The sequence below is a fragment of the Stegostoma tigrinum genome, chromosome 1, assembly GCF_030684315.1.
Source record: "Stegostoma tigrinum isolate sSteTig4 chromosome 1, sSteTig4.hap1, whole genome shotgun sequence".
Taxonomy (NCBI): domain Eukaryota; kingdom Metazoa; phylum Chordata; class Chondrichthyes; order Orectolobiformes; family Stegostomatidae; genus Stegostoma; species Stegostoma tigrinum.
Window position 1 is genome coordinate 114912371 of NC_081354.1, and position 12785 is coordinate 114925155.

Below are 12785 nucleotides of genomic sequence, written 5' to 3' on the forward strand. Positions count from 1 at the left end.
CGGAGAGAGTGGTCTCTCCGGAAAGCAGACAGGGGTGGGGATGGAAAAATGTCTTGGGTGGTGGGGTCGGATTGTAGATGGCGGAAGTGTCGGAGGATGATGCGTTGTATCCGGAGGTTGGTGGGGTGGTGTGTGAGATTTAATTTAATTCAATTCAATAAAGGAATAAGTTACTTGAAAGCCTACAATCAGTCATTAAAGTTGATGGCTCGCTTCAGCCCACCAGCTTGTATGTAAAGTGTAGTCAGAGGCAGAAAATTTCCATGTGCATGAACAGAGCAGTTGTACAAATGCGCCTTTCGTGGCTTTGATGTTTGAGGAAATTTGAATTTGATACAAGTGCACGGGAGCAGAATGTGAAGAAGTTTCCATGATCATTAAAGTATAATAGCATAATCGTTGAACCGGAATGCTGAGGACAAAATTCACGCCCCGATTAAATAACTAAATGGCACCGATTGTTTTGTCTTCAAATATATTTCAGTCAAATTGTAACAATATACTGTTTGCATCTTGCTAGGATAATGGAAAATGCATTGAAGCCCCACAATCTTAAGTAGTGAGCCACTTTCACTCTTTGACACAATTCAAACATTATACAAGGGCTGCTAATGGAAAAGCACAAATGGACATTATCTGTTGATCAAATAATGTTCGTCCTGAACCTGGCAGAGGAATAATTGTGCAATACAATGGAATACTGAGGAAGGTATTGTTCACAGAAAAGATTGCAATACAATAATACACATTTACACTAATTTCATGAAGGACAGAAACACTCATTCTGTGCTTGGTACAAATTCAGAAGGTCGTATCTTCATAACTGTAGACTTTAGTGAATACCACCAACCATGCCAAGTATACCAAACAATTCCATCATCTGTTTTTGAAGTGAAAGGTCCTCTCTTGTAATAATGTCCATTCAGGTTAGCAGAGTGACATCTGCAAAATTCAAAATTAAAAATTGGCATTTAATGACAGTAATTTCTATTAATCTGTAAATACAGTACAAAACTGAAGATCAAATATATTTTGCTGACAAATGCTAGTGCAGTCTGTATTTCCAACAAACACATAATACCTATCTATGTTACAGTCTTAAAACTTAATAGCCAATAAATTACTGCTTATAATAATATAATTCATAATAATAGTATAATATAGTGTAATTTCTGTTTTTATCTGATTTTATTTCCTACTTTTGTCTGTGATTGGAGTACAGTGGAATGTTATAGCAGGTGGAGGGAAGGTGTGATTTGACGCCACAAGACCATTTTTTTCGATTAACAGCATTTTATATCGCCATGGTGTTTTCAAGTTTTTGGAGCTTGGCTGCACTTTCACCATTTGAGAACATCCAAATACTTCTGCAGCCTCCCTGCATCCTCAGCACTACCTATTCTTCTATCTATCGTTGGTGCCATTTGCAAACTTCGCAACAATACCCTCAGCTTGTTTGTCCAGATCATTAATGTATAACATGAATAGTTGTGTTCCCAACACTGGCCCCTGCTGATCTCCATTAGTCACTAGCTGCCATCCTGAAAAATAATTCTGTTATCCCTACTTGCTGCCTTCTGCCAGTCAGCCAATCCTCTATCCATGCCAGTACTTTGACCTTGTCACCATAGGTTCTTATCTTATTTAGCGGCCTTCTATGTAGCTCCTTGTCAAAGGCCCTCTGGAAATCCAAATAGATCATGTCCATGAGCTGTCCTTTGACTCCCTTGCTTGTTACTTCCTCAAAGAGTTATCAAATTTTTCCGATGTGACTTCCCCGTGGCGAAGTTGTGCTGACTCAGCCTGATTTTATCATGCACTTCTAAGCACTCTGCAGTAGCATCATTAATAGTGGATTCTTAAAATCTTCCCAACAACATAAGTCAAGTCAATCAGTCTATCATTTCCCGTTTTCTGCCTCCCTGTCTTCTTAAACAGGGGTGTTACTTTAGCCAACGTCCAGTCCTCCGAAACCCTCCCTGAATCTAGTGATTTCTGAAAGATTACCACGAATGCCTCTATAATTTTGTCCGCTAGCTCCTTCAGAACTTTGGAGTGTAATCCATCCAGTCTGGGTGATTTATCTACCTTCAGACCTTTCAGCTCCCCCGGTAGCTTCTGCTTTTATGATGAGTGAATCTCATTCCTCAATGGACAGAGCTGTGCACTCCATCTAGCTTTAAAAATATTGAAGTAAAACTTTAAAAGTCCCAACTCTGATTGACCAAATTTCTGTTTTCTAATGTTCATGTTAATTGCAGTCTGTGGGGTTAGGCAATGGCCTGGTGATATTATCGCTGGACTATTAAACCAGAAACCCAGCTGATGTTCTGGGGACCCAGGTTCGAATCCCACCATGGCAGATGGAATCTGAATTCAAAAAAAAGTCTGGAATTAAGAATCTACTGGTCACCATGAACTCATTGCCGATTGTCGGGAACAACCCTTCTGGTTCACTAATGTCCTTTAGTGGAGGAAATCTGCCACCCTCACCTGGTCTGGTTTACATGTGATTCCAGATCCACAGCAATGTGGTTGACTCTCAACTGCCCCCTGAAATGGCCTAGCTCAGTTGTATCAATTGCTACAAAGTTTTAAAGAAATGAAACTGGATGGATCACCTGGCTTCAACCGAGGCACTGGAAAAGACAACGGCAGAAACAGCCCTGTCAACCCTGCAAAGTCCTCCTCACTAACATCTGGGGGTTAGTGCCAAAATTGGGAGAGCTGTCTCACAGACTAATTAAGCAACAGCCTGACATAGTCACACTCACAAAATCATACCTTATTGACAATGTCCCAGACATCACCTTCACCATCTCTGGATATGTCCTGTCTCACTGGCAGGACAGACCCAACAGAGGGGGCAGCACAGTGGTATACAGTCGGGAGGGTGTTGCTGAAGGGGTCCTCAACATTGACTGCAGACCCCATGAAATCTCATGGCTTCAGTTTAAACATGGGCAAGGAAACCTCCTGTTGATTGCCACATACTGTCCTCCTTCAGCTGATGAATCAATACTCCTCCATGTTTAATTACACTTAGGGGAAGCACTGAGGTTGGCAAGGACACAAAATGTACCTGGGTGGGGGATTTCAATGTCCACCACCAAGAGTGGCTCAGCAGAAGTACTACTGATCGAGCTGGTCAGGTGCTAAAAGACATAGCTGCTAGACTGGGTCTGCAGCAGTTGGTGAGGGAACCAAAAGAAGCAAAAACATATTATCCCTCATCCTTACTAATCTGCCAGCTGCAGTTGCATCTGTCCATGACATATTGGTAAGAGTGATCATCGCACAGTCCTTATGGAGATGAAGTCCCGCCTTTACATTCAGAATAACCTCCATCGTGTTGTGTGGCACTATCACCACGCTAAATGGGACAGACTTCACACAGATCTCGCAACTCAAGACTGGGCATCCATGAGGTACTGTGGGCCATCAACCACAGCAGAATTGTACTCCAGCACAATCTGTAACCTCATGGTCCAGCATATTCCCCATTCAACCATTACCACCAAGCCAGGGGATCAACCCTGGTTCAATGAAGAGTGCAAGAGGGCATGCCAGGAGCAGCAACAGGCAAACCTGATGATGAGGTATCAACCTGGTGAAGCCACCAAACAGGACTACTTGTACAGCAAACAGCAAAAGCAACAAGTGATAGACAGAGCTAAGTGATCCCACAACAAACGGATCATAAGCTCTGCAGTCCTGCCACATCCATTCGTGAATAGTAGTGGACAATTAAACAATTCATTGGAGGAGGAGGCTCCACAAATATCCCCATCCTCAATGATGGAAGAGCCCAGCACATCAGTGCAGATGATAAGGCTGAAATATTTGCAGCAATCTTCAGCCAGAGGTGCTGAGTGGATGATCCATCTCAGCCTCCTCCAGTGGTCCCCAGCATTACAGATACCAGTCCTCAGCCAATTCAATTCACTCTACTTGATATCAGGAAACAGTTGGAGACTTTGGATACTGCAAAGGCTATGGGCCTTGACAATATTCCGGCAATAGCACTGAAGACTTGTGCTCCAGAACTTGCCGTTCACCTGGCCAGGCTGTTCCAGTACAGTTACAACACCAGTATCTGCTCAACAATGTGGAAAATTGCCCAGGTATGTCCTGCAGAAAAACAGCAGGACAAATCCAAACTGGACAATTACTGTCCCATCAGTTTACTCTCAAACATCAGTATAGTGATGAAAGGTGTCATCAACAGTGCTATCAAGCAGTACCTACTCCAGAATTAATCTGCTCAATGACGCCTAGTTTGGGTTCCACTAGGGCCACTCAGCTCTTGATCTCATTACAGCCTTGGTTCAAACAACGACAAAAGAGCTGAATTCCAGAGGTGAGATGAGAGTGACAGCTCTTGATATTAAGGCTGCGTTTGAACTGCATTCAAGCGGCATGAAGGAGCCCTGGCAAAACTGGAATCAATGGGTATTGGGGGCAAACTCTCCGGTGGTTAGTGTCATACCTAATACATAGGAAGATGGTTGTGCTTGTTGGCGATCAATCAGTCTATGGAGCACTCTTTGATATGAACTTCATTCTGGTCATACTGCATTTGGAACGTGGTGAGCAGTTTTAGGTGCCCATATCAAAGGAAGGGTGCATTGGCATTGAATCCCAGGAATGAAGGGCTTGCAATATGAGCGGTTGAGGACTCTGGATCTCTCCTTAATGGAGTTTAGAAGATGAGAAGGATGTTTGTCATTGGAACATTGCAACATGGAGAGGATGTTTCCGGTCATTGGAGAAACTAGGAATCGAGGGCATGGCCTCAGAGTGAAGAGACAACCCTTTAGAATGGAGATGATTGGGAATTTCTTCAGCCAGAGGGTGGTTAACCTGTGGGATTCATTGCCACAGAAGGCTTTGGAGGTCAAATCATCGAGCGTATTTAAGACAGATAAGACAGGTTCTTGAATTAGTAAGGGGATCAATGGTAATGGGGAGAAGGTAGCAGAATGGAGTTGACAAAGATATCAGCCATGATCAAATGGTGGAGCAGTATCGATGGGCTAAATGGCATAATTCTGCACAGGAAAATTCTCCTCCTATATTTTATGCAGTTATGGCTTAAATTGTTATGGTGTTTTGATCATTGAAACAATTGTTTCTGTTTGCAATAAGAATTCAGTTGTACTTGGCCCTATTTCAAGCAGCAGTAAATGTTCTGCAACTTTGCTGTTTGAGTGGTTTTCCGGTATTTAGTGTTTTACCATGCATGACTAATAATTCAGAATTCAGAACATAAGCAGCAGTTAAAATCGTGTCAGTGCCTCATATATTGCAGACACCTTTGCCTGGTTGGATATCTCTGGTATCATTTTTTTGGAAGAAGTTACCTTTATTTTCACACCATTCCGCTGTGAGAGTACAAAATGGAGGAAGGAACCTTTACCTTGCATGTAGATGTTCAACTCCACACTTTCAAATAAAAGGCTCAGTTTGAGTGACTCCCAGATTTGTCTCCTGCAAAATTAACTGCGAGTGTGGCATGGACAATTGTAATTATTGTAATGGATGGAAATGATCTCCTTTAAAAACAAATGACTGTAAAGTCTTTCATGTTGTAGTCTAGCGCTAATGCCAGTAATGTATGAACTATAGGCCAATGTATTCAGTGAGAAAAATAAACCTTTCACAAACCTGTTATACCACCATCCAGCTTTGTCTTCCCTTGCACAGTTTCCCTCATAGCGGTCATTATCCCTATCCTTTGTGCTGAACCTCATGCCATTGTGGTTGGCCCACCATGTAACTTCTGGATGATATGTACCACTCAATGAGTCTCCTGCAGTTCCAGAATACTCACCAAAGCTTAACTGGTATGAATTCTGTGAAAGAAAAATAAACAATGTCCAAATGGGGCTTGTTTTAAATTTCTGTGCTCCTCAAAAACAGTGGCCATCAGAAAGGAAGATACCTTCTGCCATGTGAGAGCACTGTGTTGAGGTGTGCCATTGTTGGCCCATGAGTTAGACTTCTTAGTTTGACCTAGATTGTCAGATATGCTGTTTCTCGGAACAAGGATTAAAAATAAGGACGAGAATTCAACAAGAGCAGTTTTGGCACAATGTGTGTCTGCAGATCGCAGGATTATATCAGGACAAACAAAACTGCAGGTTGTCAAGCTGATCACCTGACCAAAAAGTCATTTGATTCACAGGCCATCAAGAATTGGATGCAGAGAATAATCACTGCCACTGAAAGATTAGACTCAAAGTTCACTTGACATGGACCTATTTAAATTTACATATGAAAATTGTGGACACTTCAGTGTCCCTAGATAGCTCACTAATTAAGAGGAATGAAAGATGTGATCACTGCATCCCTCTAGTAAGTGAAGAAGAAGATTGAGAAGGGCTGTGATTGGGCTCTGAGGGAGTATAGTATTGGTCTGGAGGGAGGCTAATTAAATTGGAAGAGAATTTTTCAATTTTGACAGCATTTTATGAATGTAAATTGTTGATCCTGTCTGTTTAACCATTACATGAAATGGCACATTAGTTGGATAATATCTGAATTCCTCATATTCACAAAAAAAGCTGCAACATTTTTGACAAGGCATCTGTTTTGATCACATTACAAACTTTGAGAAGGAACAAGTGATGTTAAAAGATTGGGTCTTTTTCCCCTTACAATCTAAAAGCAAGTTTCAAGTCACCTGTGCAAACTGGTGCAACATTATGAATTGTAGCAAAGCAAAGATCAAAAGATACAGCAGTATCTTGCTCAGTTCAGTCAACTAATACTCCTCACCTGCTCATTTTGAACTCTGAAACTTCTATATTGTGCATAACGTTTTCCACCATCCCAGTCAATAAGATCAATTTTCAAAGTGTAGTCTCCTGATAGAAAACAAATTATAAACATAATTTTTTACAAGTATCAGTCGAGCATCAGTGTGTCAAATGAGAATGCTGAATTACCTTTGCTGTCATCTGTTGCAGTGTTTAAACTGTGCTCCCAGTACTGGATTTCTTCAAAAGAGGAAATATCTTCCAAGGTTCAACCTGCAAAGCCCCCTTGGAATTTTATAAATTTCATAAGATCACCTCTCAGTCTTAGAAACTCTACTGAGCAGAGGCCTAACCTACCCAGCCTTCCTTCATAAGACAGTTACTTCATCCCAAGAAGCAGCCTAATCAACATTCTGTAAGTTGCTTTGAGTGCAAAGTTATTGTCTATCCTTCCTATAATAAACAACAAGTACCCAGTACTCCAGGTGCAGCCTCACCAATGTCATGTACAGCTGTAGCCAGACTTACCACTTTTATACACAAACACAGGTGTTCTGAGGAAGTATCACCAGACCTGAAACATTAACTGTTTTGTTTTACTCCACAGGTGTTGCCGGTCCTGCTGAGTTTTTCCAGCAACTTCTGTTTTTGTTCCTGATTTACAGCATCTGCAGTTCTTTCAGTTTTTATTTAGTATTTGTACTTTTATACTCCATTCCACTTACAATAAAGGCCAAAATTCCATTTGCCTTTCTAATTATGTACTGTACCTCCAAGCAAATATTATGATTCATACACAAAGATGCTCAAACATATATATGTTAACATTCTACAGTCTCTCAATGTCAAATTTTCCCATATTATTTGATCTGATCTGATTTATTATTGTCGCATGTACCTTGGTACAGTGAAAAGTTTTGTGTATAGTACAGGAAGAGCATACCATACTAGGTGCATTGGAATAATAGAACAGAGCAAAGAATACAATGTTACGGCTCCAGAGAAGGTGCGCAAAGAGCAAGACCAGCATTTAAATTTAAAATTTGAGAGGTCCATTCAAAAGTCTGATAACAGCATAGAAGAAGCTGTTCTTGAATCTGTTGGTCTGTATGTTTTTGTATCTTCTTCCCCAGTGGAAGAGGTTGGAAGAAATTATAACCGGGGTGGGAGGAGTCTTTGTATCTGTTGGCTGGCTTCCTGAGGCAGCGAGAAGTACAGATGGAGTCAATGGATGGAAGGTTGGCTTGCATGATGGACTAGGCTGTGTTCACAACTCTCCATAGTTTCTTATGGTTCTGGGAAGAACAATTGCCATAACAAGCTGTGATGCATCCAGATAGAATGCTTTCTATGATGCATCTGTAAAAGTTGGTAAGAGTCTTTACGGACGTGTCAAATTTCCCTAGCTTCCTGAGGAAGTAGAGGTGCTGTTGTGCTTTCTTGATTGTAGCATCAACTTGTGTGGACCAGGACAGATTGTTGGTGATCATCACTCCTCGGAACTTGACGCTCTCGACTATCTCCACCTTAGCACCCTTGACATAGACAGGGGCATGCCCTTCCCCTTGCTTCTTGAAGTCAATGACCAGATCTTTCATTTTGCTGATGTTGGAGGAGGGTTTGTTATCTTTATACCATGCCACCAAGCATTCTGACTTGTCATTGTTTTGAGATCCACCTACAACATTGGCGTCATCAGCGAACTTGTAGATGGAGTTAGGATGAAATTTGGCCACACAATCGTGAGTGTATAGGAAGTATAGTATCTGCCAATTTAATGCCTGTCCACTTTATTGATCTATATCCCCTTGCAAACTATTCTACTCACAAACTTTCTTTCATACCTAACTTCATATAATTCAAAAAACGTATATACAATATAGTATTTCCTTCCATAAAATTCACCATTGTAGATCATAAATAATTGAGGTCCAGCACTGATACATTTAGCAGTTCACTAGTTATAGTGGAGTAGTTATCCTTTATCCATGCTAGTATATCAGGCCATACCATGAAGTCATATCTTGTGCAGTATTGTATCATGTGGTATCTTAGCAAATACTTTTCAGAAATCCAAAATTAGTTGATGCAACAGTTACCCTCTATTCACCTTTGCTTGTTAATATTCTCAAAGAACTCTAATAAATTTATCTGAACAAAGTTCATTTCACAAAACTATGACTCTGCCTGACTATTATGATGTTCTAAGTGTACTGATAACTATCTCCTTCATCATAGATTCTAGTATTTAGTTAATAACAGCTGTTAGGTAACTAGCATAAGGTTTCCTGTCTCCCTTGTCTTGAATTTCTAGTTTTCCAATCTGCTGAAATCTTTCCAGAATATTAGAGATCCTGCAAGATTACAACCACTGCATTCAAGTGGATGCATAGCTCTACTGGTTCAGTTGGTGGATGGCTGCTCTGCAATACACAGTGGTGCCAAGAATGTGGGTTCAATTTCCACCACTGGCCCAGATCACTCTGAAGAACTCTGCTTCTGCAACTGCTGCTTAACCTGAGGCATGGTATCCCTCAGGTTAAATCAACTTCAGTGAGCTCTCTCTAAATGACAGAGTAACCTGAAAGCACGTCTGGTCAGAGTACAGTGATTTTTCCTCTACCTTACTATTCGTAGTTCATGTGTACAGGCATCTTGGTGGATTTTCAACATTTTGGGTTCTGTTTATCAAGTTGGTACTGCCAACCTTTGAGGTTCATAAAATTCTCGGGTGCCACAATACAGAAATATTTTCCAACTTCAAGATAGCACCAATTTTTGTTTTCAAATGAATTACCTTATTAAAAGCCAATTTTCTGCTTGATATTTCAGCAGGATGACTGAATGGTGCCCTCCATCTATCAGGATAGTTTGACCAGGAACAAGCCAAAAGTTCCTTAGAGCACCTTCACGGAAGAAAACAATATAACGTAACACAAGGAGGCTGTTGGGCCCACTATATATGAATGGCCTTTATCTACTGTTCCACTTTCTCAAAAGTGGTTTTATATTCCTCTGTTTCAAGTACTTATTTCATTAACTTGAAAGTGATCTCCATTTCAACCATTTCAAGCTCTGTTTTACAGAAAGAAATGCTTCCTCACCTCGTGTTCACTGATGATTCTAAATTGATCTAACATCACTGATTATTCCACTTAGAGAGGATAGTCTCACTGCTTCCACTTTGGGAAAATCCTCATTTTAAAAATCTCAATTCCCTTCTATGCCTGATTTACAATTGAGGCCACAAGATCGTGTCAGGCTGGTCTATTGTCAGGTTCCCGAGGGAAGTCATAATGCCTTCAATCAGCAACAATCCCGTTGTGCCATTTGCATTTGAGCCACCATGACACTGTAAAAAGTGGCTGCTGTGCAATAAAATCTGGTGTTTAACCCACATTTCTGGGAGCAGCATGTACGGAATGAATACCATGCTGCCAAATTAATGATCTGCTCTGTGGCATCCAACGCGCTAAAGTAAAACTTCAACTGTGGACAACTCTTGATTATCCTTGCAGTACTTACCTGGTGACTCCCAAGTGTAAATTCGGGTGATTTTTCTTCATCAGTGTTTTGTTAGTCTTTCACCAGTTGCTATTCTTCCTTAGCACAATCAGATGTCAGTCCTTTAATATCTGAGAGGAGAAAGGCCCACGGTAGGTTTGTAGTCAGGCGAGGTGGGGGGGCGGTGTGCGAAAGCGAGAAATGCATGCTGAAACCGTTATCAGAAACAAGTTTGGGTTTAAGCTACCTGGGATGTGAGAATACAGTTATCTCAAGGGATTCAACTCTATCATTAGGAGTGGCTTCAGCAATGGATGGTCTGATCTGTTCAGCACTATTTCTTCCATGGAGGCGCAATCATATTGCTGTATGTGTTTATATTCCACTGCCTTGATGACATGCTTCTGACTCTTCAAGAGAGAGAGGAATGATTCAATGAGCGTGATGTGTTTGGGCTTTGTCAATGTTGAATAGCTGGCAGTGTATGCCAGATGTGAGGTGAGCATGAAGCCTGCTAGGTTTGTGAGGGCGAGGAAAAGCTTTGAAGATTAGATGGGTTGTGATTGAAAAGATTTATAGCTGACAGATTGATGCAATGAGCAGTGGTAGACGCAGGAGGTGTAGCTGAACGAAATGCATTTGAAAGTACATTCACAAACCTTGATCATTCCTGTGAAGTTATTGAAGTATTTCTCACATCCAGCTCCTTAGAGCTTGACTCCTGATATTGACTGTCACAGATATTCTGTCTCACTGTCTTCTGAAATTTTGTATGAATGGTGCCCTACAGAAAGAAAACTTCCCTCTTTCAGTCTGCTTTTTCCATTAAGGCTCCAGTGTAGTCTCAGTGTTGGAACATTTGGGAAGGTCCCAACTCCACTGTTGCATCACAATTTAATTTTCTTCCTGCTCAGAGTCACTCTGTAAACAATTCCAGCAAATGTGATGCAGTTCCCTTATGAATTGCAAGTTAGCTTGAAGTATGGCACAAATTTGAGTACCTGGCGAGGCATGCATGTAACCAATGAGCTGTGCGCAGAAATTTTACAAATTAATGGGCAGCACGATGTAGGTATGTGAGGAATAAGAGGATGACTAGGGTAGGAATAGGGCCAGTCAAAGACAGAAGTGGGAAGTGGTGTGTGGACCCTGTGGAGATTGGAGAGGTGCTAAATGATTATTTCTCATTTGTTTTCATTGAGGAACAGGAGAATATTGTAGAGGAGATGACTGAATTACGGGCTACTAGAATTGAAAGGATTAAAGTTAGTAAGGAGGAGGTGTTATCAATTCTAGAAGGTGTGAAGGTAGATAAATTCCCTGGGCCAGATGGGATTTTTCAGAGGATTCTCTGGGAAGCTAGGGAGGAGGTGGCGGAGCCTTTGGCCTTGATCAGTGAGTCCTCATTGTCTACATGTTTAGTACCAGAGGACTGGAGGATTGCAAATGTGCCCTTGTTCAAGAAGGGCAGTAGAGATGACCCAGGTAATTATAGACCTGTGAGCCTTACTTCTGTTGTAGGAAAAGTTTTAGAAAGGATTATAAGAGATAGGATTTATAATCCTCTAGCAAGCAACAATTTGATTAGAGACAGTCAGCATGGATTCGTCAAGGGCAGGTCGTGTCTCACAAACCTCATTAAGTTTTTTGAGAAGGTGACCAAGCATGTGGATGAAGGAAGGGCAGTTGACGTGGTGTACGTGGACTTCAGTAAAGCCTTTGATAAGGTTCCACATCGTAGGCTATTGGAGAAAATACAGAGGCTCAGGATTGAGGGAGATTTCGCAGTTTGGATTAGAAACTGGCTTTCTGTAAGAAGGCAATGAGTGGTGGTTGATAGAAAATATTCAGCCTGGAGTCAGGTCACTAGTGGTGTGCGTCAAGGATCTGTTTTGGGACCACTGCTGTTTGTCATTTTTATAAATACTTGGACGCAGGCATAGGTGGATGGGTTAGTAAGTTTGCAGATGACACTAATGTTGGTGGAGTGGTGGACAGTGTGGAAGAATGTTGCAGGTTGCAGGGAGACTTGGATAAACTGCAGAATTGGACCGAAAGGTGGCAAATGGAGTTCAATGCGGATAAATGTGAGATGATTCACTTTGGGAGGAATAATAGGAAGGCAGAATACCGGGTCAATGGAAAGATTCTTGCTAGTGTGGATGTGCAGTGGGATCTTGGTGTCCATGTACATAGATCCCTGAAAGTTGCCACCCAGGTTGATAGTGCTGTTAAGAAGGCTTACGGTGTGTTAGGTTTTGTTGGTAGAGGGATTGAGTTCCGGAGCTGTGATGTCACGCTGCAACCGTACAAAACGTTAGTGCGGTCTCATTTGGAATATTGCGTGCAGTTCTGGTCGCCCCATTACAGGAAGGATGTGGAAGCATTGGAAAAGATGCAGAGGAGATTTACCAGGATGTTGTCTGGTCTGGAGCGCAGGCCCTATGAGAAAAGGCTGAGTGACTTGGGTCTGTTCTCATTGGAGAGAAGGAGGCTAAGAGGGGATTTAATAGAGACATA

The 12785-nt window shown here is 41.6% G+C and overlaps 1 protein-coding gene across 1 annotated transcript in view; it reads right to left on the bottom strand.

Moving 5' to 3' along the window:
• Positions 1–252: 252 nt before the first annotated feature.
• fgl1 (fibrinogen-like 1) overlaps positions 253–12785 on the bottom strand; it is a 29892-nt gene continuing 17359 nt past the window's right edge. The window contains exons 6-8 of the mRNA XM_048547122.2: positions 6781–6869; positions 5668–5855; positions 253–942 (exon numbers count right to left, since the gene is read on the bottom strand). Coding sequence (XP_048403079.1) covers positions 780–942; positions 5668–5855; positions 6781–6869 — 440 coding nt within the window. The 3' untranslated portion in view covers positions 253–779. The remainder of the gene's footprint in view (positions 943–5667; positions 5856–6780; positions 6870–12785) is intronic.